Genomic DNA, 23,774 nt, shown 5'->3' on the forward strand with positions numbered 1-23,774 from the left:
GACAAGTAGACAACACCCCTACCTTTTGGGGTTAACCTCGCCGAAAATGGTTGCAAGAGGAAGAAGATGATATGGCGATAACTAGTATAGCTTGTACATCCATGCTGCTACTGCAACAGATCTACAAGCTCGAAACAAGTATGACTACTGCAATAGATATACAAGCCCAATAATTTCCCGTCGCTTTCTTAGTGAACACTCAAAATTTGGCGGTGATCGAAATTCCTCAAGGTTTGCTCCAGGTGCTGACCCAGTGTCTTATCGGGCTTCGTTTTTACCCTTCACCAGCAAATTCTTACACCGTTGCTCCATCGCTCATAGTTACCCTTCATATGCAAATTCAAACGTCGTCACTCCGTCACTCGTGTGCAATCGTTACATGCCATACAACTCAACACAATTAAAAAATTATTATTTGCGAAATCCAAGACAAATGTTTGCCACATTGCCATTTAAGTTACAACTTTTGTTACTCATGCATTATGAGCAACCTAGTCATGATCAGCTCCATTGAAAGTTTAAAACTATTCTAGGCTTCTAGCAAGTACTCATGTGACTATGTTTGTAGCATAAATGTTGGTCAAAGCATACATTGAGACAAATCAAACCATTACTTTTATTTAATAGGACTATGCTTAATCTTATGTTAATGGTGTAAGCGTCATATTAAACTTATTTTTTCTAAAATGAATAAAATAAGATGAAATAATAAAAAAAAACAAATATACCACCAAGCACTTTGAAGTACGAAGTATCTATAACTATATGCACGAGGTGCTGAAGACTGTTGTCATATAAAATTAGTGTTTTTAGACTTTTTACATAACTAATTCAAACACTCACTATTAGTCGATCAAAGCTTCAACAGAACAGTCCAAAGCTTTCAAATTTTTGCTTTGCCGATGATATCATTCTTTTCGCAGAAGCCACTACTAGTCAGGCTGCAACAATTCAAAGTGTCCTAACCCATTTTTGTGGAGGTTCTGGCCGGAAAGTAAGTAATACAAAATCTCAAATTTTTTTCTCCCCTAATGTTGATCTTGCTAAAAATTGAGCATTTGAAGTGGTTTTAATATGGTTGAAACTGAGGACTTGGGGACCTATCTTGGAATGCCTACGATAACAAGCAAAGTTACTAGGAACACTTTTGCTTATTTATGAGAAAAAGAGGATAGAAGGGTGGCAGATTGGAAGTCCAAATATATTTCTCTTGCAAGAAGAATAACTCTTGCAAAATCTACTATCTCGACCATGAGCTCTTATGCTATGCAAACGGTAAAAATCCCTAAAACATTTTGTGACGATATTGCTAAATGATGATCAGATTTATTTGGGGAGGCAATGAGGAAAGGAATCGTATTCACTTGCTTTCCTGGGAAACTTTATAACTCCCAAAGGATCAAGGTGGACTAACTATTCATTCAGCTCGTCAAACAAATGCTGCCTTCTTGACAAAATTAGGATATAGAGTCTTGACCGAACCAAATGCCCTTTGATCTAAAGTAATAAGAGCCAAATATTGCAAAGGAAGATGTGAATTAGACATGTTTGAATCTAAGGCGAATATGTGTAATGTTTGGAGAGGTATAACGGAGAATTTTGCAACCTTGTATGAGGGTGCTCGGGTGGCTATGAGATGGAGGAATAATAATGTAGTAGCATTTGGGAAAGAAAATGAGAACCCGATTGATATAGTTGATACAAATCGAGTACAGAGGGTGATGATGTAGTTAATATAAATCGAGTATAGAGGGTGGGAACTGAAGCTTTTGTTAAATGGATTGCTTCCTTTCAAGGGTGGATGGTGCTGAATTCTGATGGAGCAGCCAAGGGTGCCCTTGGGCCTGTTGGAGGTGGGGGTGTGAATAGGGACAGTACGGGTTAGATGGTGTATGCCTTCTCTCTAAAGTTGGGTGCCTGTAGGGCCATTATGGTAGAAGCTCGAGCCTTAGAGTATGGTATGGGCCTAGCTGCAAGGATGAGAATTAAGAAGGTGCAAGTTCAACTTGATAGTCAAGCCTAAGTGATGGTGCTTAATAATACAATGTCGTATAATGGAGAGTGTGTGCATATTATTAATAAATGCAGGAACCTCTTGGAAGACAGCAGTTGGACAATTGAAGTGCATCATATTTATCGTGAAACTAATCGTGTTGCAGAACAACCCGATAGAGTTGATTCAAGTCCCTCCTTTAGAATTAGAAAGAATTTTATATGATGATGTGGTAGGAGTTGCTATGCAATGGTTTGTACACCGTTAATTTTTTTACTTTGCACTAGTAGAAAAAGGCAAAAAGGCACCGCTCAATTGCCACCGATTTTTAAGAACCGGTGACAAAAACAGGGGAAAAATGGGCAGGGATAGTATTGCCACAGGTTCAAACCAAACCGGTGGGGAAAATATTATTCTCACCAGTTCAAAACCGGTGGCTTTCTAATATAAATAAAAACCGACCCTTTATATACCCCCAAACCCTACCATTTCTCCTCCTTGATCAGCTCCGATCCCCTCTCCCCTCTTCTCCTTCATCCTCTCCTCCTTCTCTTTCTCATCTCCTCGACCACCACCACCAATTTTTCCACCACCACCAAGATCACCACCGCAACAATAACACCACCACCGCTACGATAACACCACGAACACATGCATGAGCAACACCGACTTTTATAGAGGTTATGGTTTGATTTTAATCGATTTTTATTTGATTTTAATTCTATTGATTTTAATTGATTTTAATTCGATCTTTATTCGATTTTATTCGATTCTTGTTGGTTTTTAAATCGAATTTATCTGAGTTTTTAAATCGAATTTTTATGGGTTTTTTAAATCGAATTTTCTGAGTTCTAAAATTGATTTTAATTTGATTTTAATAGATTTTATTTGATTTCTTCTAGGTTTTTCTTGGTTTTTAAATCGAATTTTTCTGGGTTTTCAATCGAATTTTTCTGGATTTTTTAAATCGAATTTTTTGAGTTTTAAAATCGATTTAATTCGATTTTTATTTGATTTTAATTCGATCTTCTGGGTTTTATTCGATTTTAATTATGGGTACATTCTTTTTTTTCTGGGTATAATTCGATCTTCTGGGTTTTAGTGTTCTGTTTTTTTTTTTTTTTTTCAGCTTATATATTTTAATCAATTTATTTGTTTTTATTTTAATTGATGCATGTATATTGATTTAGATCTTAAATCGAAGAATAGATTTAGGAATATTGATTTAGATGTTGTATGGTTTTTTTTTTTTTTTTTTTTTTTATGTTGTAATTTTTTTTTGATTTATATTGTATTTTTTATTTATTTATATGTTGTAATTGTTCGATACTTCAATTATATTGATTTACATTGTAAATTATTTTTTTGATTATATGTTGTAAGTTTTCGATTATATATATTGAATGATAATATGATATTCGATTTATATTTTGATGTTGGAATTTTTTTTTGTTTGTTTGATTGTTTGGTATTTCAAGTGAATAAAAAAAAATTATATGGGAGAATTGCCACCGATTAACCGGTGGCATTAAATTTAATATCAAAAAAAAAAGAAGCGGGAATTGAGTATTAACCGGTGGCAATAATATATAATGCCACTGGTTAACCGATGGCAATAATAGTTTTTGCCACCGGTTTTGAACAGGTGGCTTTTAAAGAAGCTATTGCCACCCCCCAAATGCCCACCGGTTCAAAACCGGTGCCATAAGGGGGTTTTGAACAGTTGGCCTTTTGTTTTAGTTCCCGGGGCTCTACCCCTCGTTTGCACAAAAAAAAAAAAAAAAAAAAAAAAAAAAAAAAAAAAAAAACTATTACCCTTTATTTGGTCACAAATAATGCAATTTTGTGGTTAATTACAGTTAGCTACACTAGTGTTTTTTTTTTTTTTTTTTTTTTTTTTTTTTGAAGGAACAATTTGCTACACTTGTTGACCAAACATTAAATTGAAATATTGAATCACTCAATAATTGGATAACCTCGTGTAATTTTTATGCATCTATGCTTCTGTTCTGCAACATAGGGACTTTATGAGAACATATCTCCTCTTCATTGCATCTATTCTCATCAATTTCCTTGAACGTTTCTTCTTCGGCTTTCCCCTTCATTACGGTGTAGAATCCCAAAGCTATGATTATTCCTCCAATTACACTATATGATAAACATTTTTTTCATAGTTCAGCATTTCACTATGATACATTGTACCAAGTATGTCACAGGATATAAGCTTAGAAAGATTAATTAGATACACGTTTTTTATTATAAAATCTATAGTGTTTTAGACAATTGTCACATGTCGGTACATATAAACTATAAAAATAAACTATTAAAAGGATCAATTTAAAAAGGTGTTTCCATTTTAAAAGGGGTATCCAGCAATTGTTACGTCTTATGATCTCTTACCTAATTTAGGACGGGAACCTCTTTTATGTTACCCATTTAACGTCTAAGTAATAATAAGTTGAAATAGTTGAATTTGAAAAAAATTAGTGATTGTACCTCCCAACATGAAGAACATCTCCTAGAAAAGAAACACCCAAGTTAACAGCAATAATCATTTGAAGTGGCTTAAACATAGCCACAAAAACTGGTCCCTTAACTCTGCATGCCCAAGTATTCACGGTATTTACTATACCAACATCGAAAGCCTGTTAAAATATCATTTTTAACGAACACCAATTAGTATTAATTTTGTTAATTTAATTTGGTTCTTTAATTAGGAAGATTATTAACATGATGATCTTGCTATAAGTTTGAATTATTACCCCAAAGAAAATAGCAATCATTTCGATATTAATGGTTGGTGTCCAAACACTTGCATCATTTTCTGCAATCAAAGTAACGATTGCTGCCACTATTGTCTCAAAGAAGCAGCTTATTAGTGTTATTAGCACCTCTGATTGGAAATCTCTAGCAATCCAAGTCTGAAAAAAACATTGTAATTAACATGTTTTTTACACAAAGAAAAATACTATAATTACTAGCTACCTTTGTTCCTTATTGTATTGTAAGTAACACGTTTTTTACACAAGATTTTAAAAAAGAAATGATAGAGCGAGTGAAAAGATGAGATTGCAATTGGCAAACTTAAGAATTCATGTATGCAAAAATATGCCCTTTTGTGTTGTATAGGGGATAAAACTGTAAAATGTCATCATTAAAAGGTGTGAATAGCCAAAAAAAAAAAAAAAAAAAAAAAAACTTGGAATGGTATACTTCATATGATACAAACTTACAAACTACTTCATCTAACCCTATTTTTTTGCGTCAGTGTAAAAAAATGGGTCAAACTTCAAAAACTATAACCATAAATTTTCATTAATCAACAAGAAATAATATAGTCATGTGCGGTTTTGTTAAATTTGTCTCATTATAGTTTATTAATATCAAGTTTTATAATTTTTATGCGTATAAAAATGAAGGTATATACGTTTTAAAATGCATCTTGAAACTATAAAAAGTCAAATGGCACAAAAAATAGGTACATAGAGAGTAATAATTATCTAAAAGCCTATTTTTGTTTTAGTGTATGTGTGTATCGCGTAGAGATGACAATGGATCTGATTCGAAGCAGGTGGAGCTCATCCACATTCATCCATTATTCCATTCGCTCATCCATATTCACCCGTCATTCGCTTCACCCATCATCCATATCCGTTCGTCCATCATATGCAAATGAAATGGGTGTTGAGCAAATGATTAATGGTTGAAGTAGTTAAAGTGAAAAAACTTCACATAAAGTCTAATTTTCGTATTTTTTTTTATTAATAAAAAAAAAGACACTATAAAACATGTTGTTTGATAAAATTAATTTTAATTTTTTTTAAATTTGAGGAAGTTTGAAAAAATCAATTTGCAACAAAAAAAAAAAATCTTGCACATTTTATATTTTATTATTAAAATTCTTAGATAAAAATTTAAATATATTTTAAACGGGTAGGAAGATGGTTAGTGGGTGAAATAAAATATCATCTGCATCCCCATCCGCATCCGATCCGATCCATCACCCGTTTCATCCGTCACCCACTTCTCATCCATTTAATTCGAATTTTTATCCATTTATTTAAAACATGTAGAGCGGATTAGCGGATATCTATTTAATATTGTCCATTTGTCATACCTAATAACGTGTAAAGATTGAATTATCTTACCTTTGCAATATAAGTGAGGGATAGAAAAATGCTACTAGTGGCAAGCAACAGCGCTCCAACGGCCCAATTTGGTTGAGTTTCAAATAAGGAGTGGAGCAATAGCTTGTTTGGTGAAGAGAAAAATATGATTGGTAGTCCTTGGTAGAATGTCACTATGAATGCTCCAATGATTGAGACTATTGTTCCAATCGACTTAAGTGTGCTACTTCGTGCACTAAAATTTATCATCTCCATCCTACATATATTTGAAAAACCATCAATTCAATGAAAAATTAAATAAGGTTGACTAATTTACAATAATTTAATTTATATATGTAGCATACTTTGACTATAACTTTCTACTATTTATTCCTTTATTAAAGGTAAGATGAAGGAAGGACTCTGCTGAAGTGACATCTTTCACAGGTACAACTAACTTAGCTCTGTAGATCAACTCTTGAGATTTTGAGAATAGAGGGGGATGAGGGAATCCCCCTACTCCCAAGCAAATGTAGTTGGTTGCAGTGGCAGAACCAAGGGGGGCTAGGGTGGGCTAGGGCCTCCCCCTTGGTTTAAATTATCTATTAATTGTTGCAGCATTTTATGTTAGTTATACCATAGCTCAGTTGGTAGATAAGTGAGTTATAGGCAATTTCAAGATGATCCCAAGCTCAAACCCCATCCCTTGCATTTTTTTTTTTTTTTTTTTTTTTTTTTATACTACTAATGTTTTACTTCTTTTACTATCTCGTATTAAATAGATTATATCGCTACTCTAGAACATTAGAATCCCTTTTTCAAATATATTCATTACTTAGTTTTTTTTTAAAAAATTTTCTTTTTAATACTTGAATTGGTCTCACTCTTTTTGACATTACAAAAATTAGTATATATACTAATTAAGTTTGGCCCCCCTAATAAAAAATTTCTAGCTCCGCCCCTGGTTGGTTGAACTCGAACTCATGATCTCAAAGTCAAAAGGTTAGTTTCGCACCAACTTACCAATGAAAATGAATGGTATATACAAAATACTTCATGCTAGTACTTTATAGTTTATACGTGGTATAAAACCTTTTTTTTGGGTGAGATAGAGCCGTGGAGGGGTAGAAGTTGAACACAAGCAATAGACTAAGAAAAATTAAACGAACTAAACAAGCAAAGGAAAAAAGGAAACAAAGAATACTGTGGCAGATAAAGTAATGACTTTAAGCAAGAATACTAGTATGCCATAATGTTGTTAGTCATGAAAAAGATGTTCTACCCAACCAAAGATACGAAATTAGCTAGAATGTATCAAATATTCGAAATTAATTACCTCAAAATAATGGCTATGATGAATGTGAAAGCAGGGGAAAGATTATTTATTGCCGATGCAAGAGTTGGTGAGCTATATCGTATTCCAACAAACAAAAAGATGGAGCATCCACAACTGCATTTTTAATACATATTTTCAATAATTTTGAAGATTAGTATAATCTAAATAATCATTATTTCATTAATTTCAATATTAAGTTGATCAACCATAGAAGAGAAACATAGATTAAAAATACAAACTTGAGAACTCAGCTCCAAGGAGAAAAAGCCTCATAATTATAGACCATCCAAGGGGAGGAGGTGGAGTTTTTCTGTTCATATCCAATAAAAAAATATCTTGATAAATAATAATGTGACAACTAAATCCGAACAGAGGTAGTAATTGACGAGTTTCTTGATGGAATGATTGATAACGTACCTGTGTAAAAAGAAAGCCAAGGGAACAAGAAAGAAGAGAGAAATACCATGAGTATAAGTAGTGAAGATATAGTTGCTCACTAGCATAGTGCCCGTGCGATGCACGATTTATAAATCAAATTATTAAACCCGTAGGAAAAATAAAAATAAAAACAAAGGTAATTCATTTACTATTAAAGGACTTGGTTACTAATTGTCAATAAAAAAAAAAGTTAAAGAAACGTTATTTGAATAGTATTTTATGTTATTTGAATTTTTTTTAATTTTTTATAATGTTATTTTATTAATTGAAAAATAATTGAATAATACTCTACATAGCTATATAAGAAGTGGACTAATTTATTTATATCTCCCATTGAGAAAAAACTAAAATTTTCTTATCATACCATTCGCATCAGTAACTACAATCAATCTAATATATACATGTTTTATTTATCCGTCGCACTCATTCAATCTATAGACACAATAATAACCTTATATTTGACCTACCAGAACATATATTTTCCTAAGTTAAGCATTGTGCCAAAAACTATATATTATATAATAGTCATATATATAACCAACAACTGATTAAATATAGTATACAACACAAATATTTCGTATATAGGTATGGATACTGATAATTTTATATAAATAAAATATACAAAGTATATATTACTAAGATTTATCCCTACCTTAATTATAAAATGGTTAACAAAACTCTTATAATAGTGCATGGACATTTATATATCTAAAAATGTTCTTTTTACATATATTTTCCCCCATTTAATTTTAAAAGCCTTAAAATTGTCTCTTGAATTCGCTAAATTGATTTAAAAGGTTATGTTTATTTCAATATTTATAGCCATTTACTATTTTCATTTCCTTTTGTTTTAATTTTTCTATTTAGAATTTATTAGACTATTAGGTTTCAAGATCGAAGTCAATATCTTTTAACCGTACAATCACTAAATCAAAGTCACTCAACTAAAGTTTTGGACATTGCATAGCTACACAACATCCAACACATTTAATGATTACATGCAAATAATTTTAATAAAACTACGCATTCGATATAAGTTATTAAACAATTTAACTATAGATACATTTTGATAGGTTTATATCTTTCATATTAACAAAAATTTACAAATGTTATTATTATATTTTGAAAAAAAATTTAGACTTTGGAGTTTTGTATAAGATAGATTTTGGATAAGTTAATTCCCGTCATATATGCATTGAGTTTTGGGTGTTCTATCCGCTTCACCCTTTGGGCTAATCCAGATTTGAGGATCTGTTCTAGGCTATTAGGTTCCAATCCCCTTTCGATTGTTGTTGCAGGGGAGCAAACACAGGTCCTCCCTACCAAGTGTAGTCACAATCACCACTACACCAACAAACAAACACTTGGTATGGAGGACACGTGTTATAAAATATTACTTTTTTATATTATAAAAAATATTATATTATATACACATACTATTATAGTTAAAAGTATTATTATGTATAATACAACATAAATTATTGCACATGATTGTTGTATATCTGGTATAGTACATGAGCAATGCACTATTTTTAAATCAAAATGTTAGTTTTTCTATAAAAAATTCATAAGTAATAGCATTGTTAATACGAATATTACAATTTAAAACACGAGTAATAGTTATAATATATTTTATATCTATCCTTTTTCCGTCAAATGTCTAATTCAATTTAACTTTTATTCTTCTTGTTTAGATTGGTTAATGGTTCAGTTTTTTTTTTTTTTTAATGCAAGAAAAACAAAAGGTCATTGTAAAAGACATTGTATAGAAAATGAAAGGCCGATTAAAATTAAATTTTTGTTCAAGATTATGTATTTTATTCCAAGACAACATTTCGGCTCAGCATTCAGTATTTGTCAAGGTGTACAACAAACGATAAAAGTAATTTTTACACTATTTTGTATCTTTATCAAAAACTTTTGTATTCAACAGATTACTTGAATTCAATTTAGGATAACTTGTAGACTATTTTGGGTAACTTTTATCAATAAAACATAAGTAACTTTCATTCATTACAGGGTAGATTTTATAGTGAAACGCTAAACATCGCCCGCAATTTACCATATAAAGCCCACAAATATGATATGGTTTGACCATTATGCCCATTTTCTAAAATTGAAATAATCTCGGTGTAAAAAATGTGGAGCCGTACTGGCTCGCCGGGGGAGACCGGAGGGCAGGCCGGAGATGCGGGGGACGCCGGAGGTACGTCGTCGTCGACGGAAAACGAGGTAAGTCACCGTTAAAATTCACGGTTTACCGTCGGAGTGGCTCCGGCGCCTAGGATGGACGCCCAAACCGTAGCCTGGACGTCCAAGCCAGACGCCAGAACCACCAGAGTGGCGTCCAGCCCAGACGCCCAGACCACCAGACTGGCGTCCTGGCCAGGCGCCACTCTACTGGCTGAGGCGGCCCTGCCAGGCGCCAGTCCAGTGGCTGTGGCAGCCCTGGCAGACGCCACCCTTATAAATTAATTTTTTTTTTCTTTTTTGATTTTGTTGTTGTTTTTTATTTAATTTTTTTTTAAAAAAAAAAATCGAAAATGATTTTTAAAAAAAATTTGAAATGGGTTTTTTTTAAATTAAATTTGAAAATTCGAAATAGGTTTTTTTAAAATTAAATTTGAAAATTCGAAATGGTATATTTTTAAATTTAGTTTGAAAATTCGAATTGGGTTTTTATAAAAATTAAGTTTGATTATATATAATTATGCTTTTTTTTTGTGTTAATTCTGTGTAAATATAGAAATTAAATGTATTATCCGTTAAATGTATTTATTGTAATATATAATTGATGCAGGAATATGGTGGAGACGAAAATGATTACAGTGGGATATTTGGACATGATGGTCCATTCGAAGAAGCTCAACAGGCGATTGATTGGGCAAAACAGGTTGCAATTGCAGCTGGATTTTGCTTGGTAGTAGTAACTCATAAATCTCAACGGGATGGTAGAATGGATCGCATTTTGAGATGTGACCGTTATCGCAAAAGAGAAGAAAGAGATTTTCGTACAGCCACTCGGTTTGATACAAAGCGGAAAGGTTGTGGGTGTGAGTTCAGAGTAAAGGTTCGACAACTACGGAGTCGTGACGGTTGGGAAGTGATTGGTAACTCTAAATGGGGGTATCACAACCATGAGATGATAGTATATGAAGAGGGTCATCGACAACTGAGCGGCTTAAGTCCTGCTGCGAAACTAGTTGTGAAAGAAATGAGTGATGCTCAAGTGAAGCCTGCTAAAATATTAGCATCTGTGTTAGAGAAATTTCCAGAAGACCATCCAAACCGAAGACACATCTACAACGTCATACAACAACTCAGGTTTGAACGGTCAGAGGGAAGGAACCCTATACAGCAGCTGCTACACCAGGCACAGTCACGTGGTTACCTGTTCTGGTTTGATTCTGATGAAGATACAGCGGAGGTGACTCATCTTTTCCTTGTGCATCCTGATTGTGCTGATATAATCAAGTCTTGGCCATTTGTGATTTTAATCGACTCAACGTACTAGACAAACAAGTACAAGTTCCCACTGGTTGAGATCATGGGGATGACTCCAACGAACCAGAACTTTCTGATTGGTCATGCAATCATCAAGGATGAGACGGCTCCAAGTTATTATTGGGTGTTGGAGAAGCTGAGAAACTACATCGGGCCTAATGTTCATCCAGCAGCCATCGTCAGCGACTGTGAGGGAGGTCTCTTTGCCCCCATAGCAGAGCTGTTTCCCGAATCGAACCACTTATTGTGCACATGGCACATCAACAACTGCGTGAAAGTGAAAGCCTACAACCTTTTCAAGAAGAATTTGGAAATGGCAGAGAGATTGGTGAATGGTAAGTGGCGGAAGATCCTACAGGCTACCACAGAGGAAGCGTATGAGCGAGCATTGGCTAACTTCAGGGATTCGTACCAGTGGTGTCCGGCACTGGTGGACTATGTGATGCATCAATGGGTCCCTCACAGGGAAAAGTTTGTCAAATATTGGACAAACCAGGTACTTCATTTTGGGAACACTACAACATGTAGAGTTGAGAGCGCTCATAGAGCTACCAAGGACTGGATTGATTCATCGACCGCTGCTTTGGATACACTGTTCGCTAGACTGAACAAGTCAATTGAAACTCAGAAGAACGACATCAGGAACTCTCTAGAGGACTCCAGACGACGACATGGTACGATGTATAGCCATTTTATATTTAAGATTCTCCATGGTCGTGTGTCGCACTACTGCTTGGGGTTGATTTTCACTGAGCTGAACAGGATGAGGGACTTGGCTGACGAAGTGTATGCTCGGTGTGGGTGTGCTATTTCAGTAACTCATGGATTACCTTGCGCATGCACCATTCACTGCGTTATTACAGAAGAAAGGGCGTCGTTACATGTTGATCAGGTCCATTCATTCTGCAGGACGCTTGTTATTGGTGAGCATGCAGACACTCAAACGGCCGACCGTGAACAGGAGGAGTTGGAGCAGTTTTGTTCGATGTACGACCGAGTGTCCTCCAGCCATCCTTCTATTATTCGTGACGCTACTCATGTACTTCATGACATGTTCCACACGTCTACCTTAGATTATGAGGAACCCGAAGGAGTTGACCGTCCTCGAGGTCGACAACGGCGGAACAGGAGTGCGTTTGAGTATATCCGTGGTCTTGGTCGTGGTCGTGCTCGTGGTCGGACATCGTCATCTAGTCGTAGTCAATCTTCATCGTCTGTGAATATGCCCCTGAGAACTGGTACGTTTTGGTTGTTTACATTGCACATAGTTTTAAAGTGTTACTCCTGCCTTCTTAACTGTCTATAATTATATGGTGAATAGGAAGAAACGATGTTGATCAGTTTCCGTACAAGGAAAGGATACCTGCGATCATCATGCCGTACTTGGAAGGGTGGAATGATGTAGTCGGAGATGGTAACTGCGGATTCCGGGTCGTGGCTGATGTTTTTCAAATGGGCGAACACAACTACGGTTTGGTGCGTCAGTTGATGTACAGCGAAATTGCATCTAACCGAAATGTTTATCGTCATGTGTACCAGGATGACTTGGATGGCGCTCTGCGGCGTATCCGGTGGGGAGGTGGACCTTGCGACCAAAATCATTATTTTGACGCGCCCCTAGATCTGTTTGCCGTTGCAAACATTTACAAATGCGCAGTCATGCATTTCGGCCTGGGAGTGCATAGTCAAGCTTATTATCCTTGTACCACGGTTCTCCCTTAGCGGTCGCGTGAGACTGTCACCACACCGGTCAGAGAGCTAGCTATTGCGTTTCTTGGGTCGTCATACAGACATTTCATCCGACTAGACATGTCATCCGATTTTCCAGTGCCACCGATTATACCTCGGTGGTACAACATTCGCACAGCGAGCGTAGAGGGTTGGGATGCGCTATATCATGACCGGATCCACGAATGGAACACCCTAGCTGCATTTTAGTTTTTCATGTTTACATTCTTTATTTGTAATCTTATTTGTACGTTGCTCTTTTAATGAGAACATTAATCTTTTACATTGTATTGCTTACTGCATTCTATATGTTGCATGGGTAAGTTGCGCGGATCCACGAACGGTTATATCAAAATTTAAAAACAGCAATGATTAAGTTGGAAGCTAAAAGAACAATCTAAAATGTTACAAACTTACAACATAATGTCCAATTTAATAAATTAAAACGATGATATTTAAAGTTCTCTATAAATAAAATGACAAAACAATCAGTAATCCCTCCTCGACGACGACTCCCACTGCGCAAGGGTCTGTTCCAGACTATCAACAACAGCTCTCCCTGTTGCACTCATGCTGTCCTTCTCAAGAGAGAGTTTCTGTACGTCCTGCATTATCTTTCCCATCCACTGCATACAACAAAAAACAGAAGATGAAATACAATAACAACATATAAAACTTAATTAAAAGACAACGATAAATATAATATAAGACATACCGCTTCCATGGCAGTAGGCGGTGGCACATAATCATCATCGCTGTGGTCGAGATCTGCGATCAACCACGGGTGCGAATACCGGTTGAACCATTCCATGTAGTAATGGTCACACATGGGAGTAACCCCAGAGGGCGGCCGCTGTAACTCCGCAGTCCATAAGCGGGCCACCATCGGAAACTGGTCCCACGTCCCGGTCATGATATCCGGCCATTGCACGACGTAGTCCCTCGAAGATGCAGGTCGGACCGCCTTCATCGGGCATGCCGGGGGAGGAGGGACAACTTGGACAAATCCAAGCTGGCGAAGACAACGCTGGGGCATGTACGCCTCGACGATCTCACGATACTGAATGAGTCCCGTGTACAGGGTCCTGGGTACCCTAACACTAGGGTTCGGGCCGAAAGGCATCCAGTTCACCTGCACATAGTTTTAAAATTTAATAACATGAATATAATATGTGCAAATAATAAAATGTAGAAACAATTTATAAACGTTACCTCTAAGGGGGACAGCCTGTCCAGCAACAACCGTATCGATCGGAGGCGGTCAACGGACTTCTTCTCCGAGCGCGGACTCCACGCACAAGCACGCGGCATCCCCTCATCAATAGGAACTGGGTCACGATGTGGTCGCAATGCAGGAAAGTACTCGTATATCCAGGTCTGCAATAGAGTCAGACACCCAGTGATACCTGCCGCGTCAGCCCGACTCGCAAATCCTAGTTGGCGATACAAATACGCCAACGTAGCCGATCCCCAGGAAAACTGGCCTACACTGTCGGGGTCACACGCCTCCACTATGTCGCGTGGCCTGAGCTTGTTTCCGCCGCTCTTATCCGGAAACAAGGTACATCCGAGGAGTAGAAAAACATAAGCACTCAACTGTGCGTCGTGCGTCCTACGTGCACTGGGGTACAAACACCGCTGCAACACGGATGCGATCTTCACACCTCCGTGTTCCCAAACACCTAGCGCCTCGGTGTACAGTGCAGCCCTGTCCACCACCAACAACTCTGCCAGCAAATCTGCCTGATCCGCATCAGCCACAGCACAAAGTCGTTTACCCTCAACACGAATCCCCAGAATGGCCTCGACGTCATGTAACATGATCGTCATCTCACCGAACGGAAGGTGGAAAGAGTTTGTATCCGGCTGCCATCGCTCAATGAAAGCCGTGATCAGCGTACTGTCAATCTTATCGTGCATGGTGGCAGGAACGTGATTCACCCCAGTGCCCTCCAGTCGCTCGAACATCTCGCTCTCCGCCGGCCAAGCCTCAGCCCATGTACGCAAAAAGCTACAAGTCTTTTCCCGGGTATGACATTTCAACAACCCCGTAACTGAAGGCCTCTCCTGGTCCTCCCAAATACGGGCAGCTATGTGTCCTAGAAAGCTAGGAATCACACTCCCGTCAACAGGCCCACCGGGCACCTCACTCCTAACAACCCAAGAATCATTACCGGCCCTCGACCGTTTCCTGCTTGCCCCAGATACAGTGGACGCAGATGATGTGCCAGATCTACTAACAAACCTACCACCCCTACCCTTACGCACCTCCACCATATGTGTCTCGTACATGTCATCAACCCTCTGACTGAATGGACCGTAATCATCATACGGTCCACTGCCATCGTCCACATCCTCATCCTCATCTGCGCCCTCCTCCTGCTCCTCCTCCTGGTCACCCTCCTCAGCATCATCATCGTCATCGTCATCCTCATTCCGACGGTGGATCCGTTCTCTACGAGCTGAGGCCGAAATACCACGGGATCTGACATGTCTATGCCCCGACCTCTCCACTAAATAGCTTCTACTAAGAAGCTCTACATTTTTCCCCGCACCATGACGACCTAGTGAATTCTACACAAAATTTTAAAATATATAAACATACAAAAATTTATACGAAAAATAGCTACCACTCCCAAATCAAATAAACTAAAAACATACAAATAATTGTAAACAAAATATAAACATAGAAAAAATACAACGAAATTGAAAAAATTTATAAAAATAAACAACAAAATATAAAAACAATTCAAAAATATATTACACAAAAAAAAAATAAAAAAAATTAAAAACAATATTTTAAAACAAATATAAAAAAAAGGGGGGGGGGCGCCTTGGCTGGACGCCCAGCCAGCGGTGGTGGCGCCAGCTGCAGACGCCGCCACCAGTGGGCTGGCGCCTGGGCTGGACGCCACAGCCACGGCTGCGGCGCCTTGAATAAACGCCACAACCGTGGCTATGGCGTCCAGCCCAGGCGCCAGCCAACTGGTGGCGGCGTCTGCAGCTGGCGCCACCACCGCTTGCTGGGCGTCCAGCCAGGGCGCCCCACCGCCGTCACGGCGGTTTTTCCCTTTGTTTTTTTTTTTTTTTTACAAATTGTACCTTGCCTCCTTGGGACATCCTTCCCTCCGCCGCCGCCGCCAATTCCTTGCCTTGCCGCCTCGACATTGCCGTTGTTTGAATTTTTTTTTTTTAAGAGAGGTTGAAAGAAGATGAGCAATGAGAGTGTGAGTGATGAGAGTGTGAGTGTTTTTTTTAAGGTCAAGGGCAATTTTGTCAAACCAAGTGAATTTTGTGGGCTTTATGTAGTAATTTGTGGGCGATGTTTAACAAATCCCATTTTATAATAGGTGCACAATATTTTATTGTACATCTGATTTTTTTTTTAAATGTTTGTATTGATTTCATAATTGACGTCAAACTAAGTTCTATCGATTTTATTTAATTTTCATAAAAAAAAATATTAGCCTTTCAAAATACGAAATATTTGTTTCCTTAATTATGCCACTTTAATCATATTGCTTCAAATTAGTTATTATTCTTTAACTTGACTATAAATTTAATTTTCATACAAAAAAAAAAAAACAATATTAGTCTTTCAAAATACGAAATATTTGGTTCCTTAATTATGCCACTTTAATCATATTGTTTCAAATTAGTTATTATTCTTTAACTTGACTATAAATAAAGATTGGAAAGACTTTATGGATTATTTGTAGTATTGGAAAGTATATATTTATTATAAAAAAAATTAAATCAATATTTATGTTAGGAAATTATGAAAATCTTATACATGTATAGAAACTTGCTTTTATTGTTTGAAGTTTAATAAAAATAACTATGCTTGAACATGTAAACAGTAATTATATAGATATATTTTATGTTTAAGATAAGCCAATGAGAGAATGACATTTGTCATCTTCACATTGAGGCGCTTGTCTTTTAGTATAATATATAGATAGATTCATTTAGCCATGGCTGCTTTGCTTAATGTATTTGTACTTACACTTATTCCTTCCATTGCCAATAATATTATTTCCAATTTCAATTCCCACATTTTTTTTTCCCGTTTCACAATGGAATTTTCTCTCCAAACTTATTACAAAGTATTTCTTTTGGTATCACCAAAATTGAAAATACATACTTTTGGGCTTTTAATAGAAAATTCATCGTAGTTTAGTCCACCATCACTCATTTACGGAAAAAAGTAAATAATTAAATAGACCCACCATGATTGAGATTTTGATGAGAATATACTTTGTCGATTTATAATAAAATTTGCTTTTAAAAAAAAATATCGTTATAGCAATATCTTTATTTGTCACACAAGTAAAAAATCGACTTCTGATCGAATTGACAATTTGAAGAGTTAAATCCACTTATTTATTAATGTGGTTCTTCCCTTAAAAAATGGAGTATTACGTGGATTAATACCAAATCAAAGACATTGAACATAACGTGAAATGGTAATCATGATTTCCATTCTTGTGATGATGATTTTTCTCTTGAGTTTATATTTTCTTTTTATATTTATATGGCAAGAATTGTAGATGTAGGATTTCATAATATTTACAAGAATTCGGAGGATCATATGAGTATTTTCATTCAAACGACTATGTATCAGTGGATTTTAAGCCGAATCACTGCGAAATTATAGATTGTATTGCTTCAAATGATATTTTTTATTAACACGATTGTTAATTAAATCTACGATATATTTAGTTTTAAGGTGCGTTCTTGTGTTGGAATTCTTGGTTTCCTAGAAATTATATGTAAATGTCATTTGACTATATTTTATTAGTGAAATTTCTTTTCTTCTTGTCATAAAAAAAAACAATATATATATATATATATATATATATATATATATATATATATATATATATATGCACCAATTAATTCTAATCAAAATTTACTATATGTGCCTCAATTCCTCTAATAAATTGAAATGGATACTTTGCACCTTGAAGGCAACACTTTGTTATTCATATTAGATGATGAGAAAAAATTTGAAAATTTTACAGTTTGAAAAGTGACTACCACAAACCTTATTATGTGGCATAATTTGATTGGATTTACTTTGTTATGTAATCTTTGACTTTTCAATGCATGTTTTAATAAAAAATTCATTTTTGCAATTAATTTATTATTTTTACTTTCTTAATTAATTTAAGAAAATCAAAATTTGATTAAGAATCAAAATAAAAGTTGGACATCTACGATCTACCGCCACCAATCCACCGTTGTCGTTGTAGACACGGAAATTTTATGAGTGTCATACATTATACTAAATAAATTAATTTGGGTTAAAATCATATGAATGATCCATTTTAATTAATTTTGGCCCACCTAAATAAATAATCTGAATTAATTAAATATGATTCGGGTCATAAAATAAATCAAATGGACCAGGTTAAAAGACTTCTAAGTCATAAAATGGGCCAGGCCCAAACCTACTAAGTCCATCCAAGGGGTTCTCATCTCCTACAAATACACCATTCCTCCATCAGTTGAGGGGATCTAGAAATCATTATTCCAAGAGCTCATAAAACTCAAACGGAATTCTCTTTGAAGTAAGTCAACAAGCATATCAAACTCGTGCCGACTTGTTCAGATACACTCAAACACATTTGAACAGGACTAAGCTTCAAAGCCCTCGTTCAGGTCTATTCAAACAAAACCCTTGAATACAGGTTGACATCATCAAACGTCACCCTGTATTCAAACTCAAGTCGACGTCATCAAACGTCAACCTAAAGGTGTCACATACGTGTCATCATCAAACTGCGGAACAGGATCAGAGGACTTAGTTTATTTTATTATAAACTTTTATACAGAAATTATACCCAAAATTCATATATTAATATAAATTCATTTGATACTTTATTTCCCGTCTTTATTTATTTAGACACGAAATTTGTGTAAACAAATTTTTGGCACGCTCGATGGGACTATCTCTGCCTCTCATCTCTGTTTCCGCACGTTAAAAAAAACATGAAATGGCCTCAAAGACCCCTACCGTCAAAAGGATCTCTGCTACAGCTCAACAAAGGGCTGTTGAGTTGGCTGAAATGCTTAACAGCCAAACTGATGAGGGCATCGTTACTAGAGGGATGAAGCAAGCTGTTGTTGACTCCGCCGCAAGAAGCTTACGTGCCGCGTCAATCCCAACCAAAGCACGAAAAATTTGCGCTCGTCTTGCTGCTTCTGTGAGGTCTCTCACGTCCTCCACTCGTGAACCACATGAGAGTCTTGTGTTTGGTTCATTAGAGCATGTCACCCATACAAACTTATCCTTCGATCACTCTTATGAAGGACATGAGAATGAGTTTAGTGTGAGTTCACCTGAACCTACTTTTGTTGTTGTTATGGTGACGCACACTAAGACGGTCGAACAACAACTGGCTGAAATGAGCAGTACCCTTGAACAGCTGAAGAAAGATGAGGAGGAAAAAGATGCTCAAATCAAACAGCAAAATGAACAAATTGCTGCTTTGACAAAGAAACTTGAGAAAAAAACGATTGATACTGAAAGCGATGACAGCTTAGATGGTAGCATTAAATCAGCGGAATTAAAGCCAAATGGGGCACAAATTTAATCACTGCTGAACAAGTTTAAGCTATGATAGTCAATGTTGTCAAGAGCCAGCTTAGAGGGGGAGGTTCATATAATAGCCGACGTTATGTGAAGCCTTACACCAGGAGGATAGATGAGCTGAAAATGTCGTTTGGATACCAACCTCCAAAATTTCAACTCTTTGATGGAAAGGGTAACCCAAAACAACATGTTGCACACTTCATAGAGACGTGCAGCAATGGTGGTACCAAGGGTGACTTGCTTGCTAAAAAATTTGTTCGTTCTCTTAAGGGAACCGCTTTTGACTGGTACACCAACTTAGAGGCTGAGTCCATTGACAGTTGGGATCAAATGGAAATGGAGTTTTTGGGGCGATTCTTCAGCACTGAGCGTGTCGTTAGCATGACTGAGCTAACTTAAACTATGCAGTGGGATGAAGAGCCAGTCATTGATTACATCAACCGCTGGCGCGCTCTAAGTTTGGAATGTAAGGATCGACTCACTGAAACTTCTGCCATAGAAATGTGCATTAATGAGATGAGTTGGGAACTACATTACATCCTAAAGGGTATCAAACCAAGATCTTTTCAAGAGTTGGCGACGAGAGCTCATGACATGGAACTCTCAATCACCTACAACAGGAAGAAAAAGGGGCTTGCTTCAGAAGCCAGGAAAGAAAAAAAGGAGTATTATAAAAATGACAAGTCCTCCAAAAGTTCAACTAAGGAGACGTTGTCTGTGACTACTTCTTCTGCACCCATCAAAATTTCAAGGAAGAAGAAAGAAGAAAGTAAGGGTTCATCTTCGAGATTTGTCAAGAAAGATAAACCCACTTTGAAAGAGCTTCAAGCTAAGAAGTACCCTTTCCCAGATTCTAACTTGTCTGGCATGTTAGACAAATTGCTGGAAAACAAAATCATCGAGTTGCCTGAGTCAAAGCGCCCTAAGCAGATGAACAAGACATCCGATCCCAATTATTGTCTATATCATAGGTTGATTAGTCATCCTATTGAAAAGTGTATAACACTTAAGGAGAAAATTATGTAATTGGCAAAGGATGGGACAATCGAGCTAGATGTCGACGAGCCAGTTACATCAAATCATGCCTCGATAGCTACTGAACCATCATTTCAGGCTCAAACTTTGCAATTTGGTAGTTTGGAGCCTGTGATCATACTTGTTGAGAGTCAACCTATTCAACACGAAGTCTCATCTCAGGTTAAACACCAAACACATGTTAACTCCCGAGATGAAGATGATGACAAAGGGTGGACATTGGTGACAAGGAGAAGGCCAAGGAAACAAGTGCATAATCCTAAACCACAACCTTTTCATCGCAAAAGAAAGCAACAAAAGAAGAGGAAATCCATGCATTCAAAGGGTAAAAAGAAAGCAAAAAAGGCCAGCAAGCAAAAGGTCCTCCCTATTGATTTGCTTGAGCAAGAGACGTTGTCTCCTGTAACTTTGGAGGAATATTTCCCGGAAAACTACTATACTGTGGTTACGGCGAATATGGTTTCCTTTGTGGAAAGTGAGGAGGAACAAGTTGATGATGATACATCAACAAAATCAGTTGTACAACAATCCGAGGTGATAGTAAATCAAAAAATATCTACTGTCTTGGATGCTCTTTCTTCGCGCATGGGATGGAGGCAAATTTTTCATTTGCCTAAAGAAATGTGTCAACAGTTATCTCTTTCACTTTAACGCCCAGAGTTGTATGCCGATAAGGTGAAAAATGCTGGAGAACCTGCGGAAGATGCCACGAAATGTGTGTCGTGCAACGCAGCCTTGGCGTTCACAGATGATGATTTGTTGATGGAGTCAAAACCCCACAATAGACCCTTGTTTGTGTTAGGGTACATCCGTGAACAAAAAGTGAGTCGCATTTTAATTGATGGTGGATTTGTTGTCAACATCATGCCAAAATCCACTATGATAGAGTTAGGAATCAAGATGGATGAACTCTCTAGCAGTCGCATAGTGATCCAAGGATTTAACCTTGAAAGTCAGCGTGCAATAGGCATAATACGCCTAGAACTCACAATGGGAGAGTTAACGTCATCAACTCTCTTTCATGTGATTGACACAAAGACATCATACAAAATGTTTCTAGGACGCCCTTGGTTGCATGAGAATGGTGTGATAGCATCGACCCTCCATCAATGTCTCAAGTACTATCGTGGAGGCGAAAAGAAAATAAATGGGGATGTCAAACCCTTTAGCAAAGCAGATTCTTACTTTGCTGACGCCAAGTTTTTTGAAGAAGAAGAGGCGTCAAGTGAGATACTACCTTCCCAAGTCCTTTCAACAGGAAAAAGAGAAGTTAAAGAAAGCACTGCTTTGGTTTCAAATGACAAAAAGACATCTCCTGTCGAGGAGAAGTCTCAACAAAAGGTAGAAGTGGACGAAAAGAGTGTCTCTCAGCTCGTCATAAAAGAAAAGCCAAAGTTATCAACTCCTATTTTGCGATACATCCCAAAATCACGTCGCAAGGAGGGAGAATCACCTTTTGTGTGTCGAGAGGTTAACCTTGATGCTAAGGTAGCAAAGCCAATTGATGACACTACTCTTCAAAACTTGAAGGGTAAAACAACTGTACCATTGGGTAAAGGCGCGCAAAGCCCAATTTCTAAGTTATCAACAGAGTCATCTAAGGCAAAGGAGCTTAACAAAGCAAAATTCGGCCAAAATGCATACAAGCTATTGGCAAAGGCAGGATATGACTTTGAAAACCCAACACCCATGGGTAAGGTCATAGACATTAAAACCAACGGACTCAATGATACTCAGAAGAAACTGCTTGACTATGGCTCTAGTTATCAAGAATCCAAGGCAGGCCTAGGGTTTCAGCGCCCCAAACCAATCAAAATTGGTGTATGGCGTAAATTAGACGCTTCTTCCTCACAGTACATTACTGCCAAAGAACTCAAGGAAGGTGAAGGTGAGAGCGATGTTCCCACACCCAGAACTTTTGTATTTGATCGACTTCAACCATCTACTATGAGGAATCATGTCTCAGTGTTCGATAGGCTTGGAGAATGTGACCATAGGGTGAAAGAAACTTCAAGTTCGCAACCCTTAAGACAAAAAGTATTTGTATTTAACCGCGTAGGCATGACAAATGCCTTTAGCAAAGAACAAAGACAGTCAGCTTTTAGTCGCATAAAGAAAAGGGAAGACAATGTCATAAAAAATGATGAGTCAAAAAGTGTTGTTCCCTCTCGCATGAAAAGAAAGCAAGACATAGATATCACTGAGAAACAACCTTTAAAGGCAAGAGTTCGCACCGTGGTTTTCACTAACCAAAATGAGTCGTCAGACCATGCTATAGAGGAACATAAGGAGATTGTTTCCACGAACCATGTGACGGCTGAAGAGGTGCCAAATCCCGACGAGGAAATAGAAACTGATGAAGCTCCCAAGACACTTGAAGACGGGGGGAAAGCAACAGTAGATGAGTTAAAAGAGTTAAACCTTGGCACTCTTGAAGACCCACGCCCTATATACATTAGTGCTCTTCTTACCCAAGCGGAAGAACAAGAGTACTTCAAATTACTCTCTGAGTACAAAGATGTCTTTGCATGGAGTTACAAAGAAATGCCAGGTCTTAACCCGAAAGTCGTCGTCCATCGATTAGCAATAAAAAAGGAGTGTGAGTCCAAAGAAGCAATCACAGAGGCGATTCAGGCCAGAGTTGATCCCGGAAATTGAATTTGAGGTAAACAAACTCATCGATGCAGGGTTCATTCGTGAAGTCAAATACCCTACATGGATGGAAAACATTTTCCCTGTGAGGAAGAAAAATGGGCAACTACGAGTTTGTGTGGACTTCCGAGTTGAATGAAGCATGTCCCAAGGATGACTTCCCACTTCCAGTCACGGAAATCATGATCGATTCCACCACTGGACATGAAGAATTGTCATTCATGGATTGCACAGCTGGATACAATTAAATTCACATGGCGCCTGAAGATCAAGAAGCCACGACATTTCGCACCCCAAAAGGGATATTTTGCTACAAAGTTATGTTGTTCGTTTTAAAAAATGACAGGGTCACGTAACAGCGTAAAATGAAAAAGATCTTTGAAG

At 37.1% G+C, this 23,774-nt stretch overlaps 1 protein-coding gene across 1 annotated transcript; it reads right to left on the reverse strand.

Annotated features, from left to right (window-relative positions):
* Positions 1 to 3,289: 3,289 nt before the first annotated feature.
* Positions 3,290 to 7,938, reverse strand: LOC110694591 (WAT1-related protein At3g28050-like). Its single transcript, XM_021871757.1, has 6 exons — positions 7,853 to 7,938; positions 7,436 to 7,549; positions 6,142 to 6,376; positions 4,756 to 4,914; positions 4,490 to 4,638; positions 3,290 to 4,141 (listed from the first exon to the last, which is right to left on the reverse strand). Exons 1-6 carry the CDS (start codon positions 7,936 to 7,938, stop codon positions 3,982 to 3,984), a joined length of 903 nt encoding a protein of 300 aa, XP_021727449.1. The 3' UTR covers positions 3,290 to 3,981.
* Between the last annotated feature and the right edge of the window lie 15,836 nt (positions 7,939 to 23,774).

This window comes from Chenopodium quinoa, unplaced genomic scaffold (genome assembly GCF_001683475.1).
Source record: "Chenopodium quinoa cultivar QQ74 unplaced genomic scaffold, ASM168347v1, whole genome shotgun sequence".
NCBI classification, from domain to species: Eukaryota; Viridiplantae; Streptophyta; class Magnoliopsida; order Caryophyllales; family Amaranthaceae; genus Chenopodium; species Chenopodium quinoa.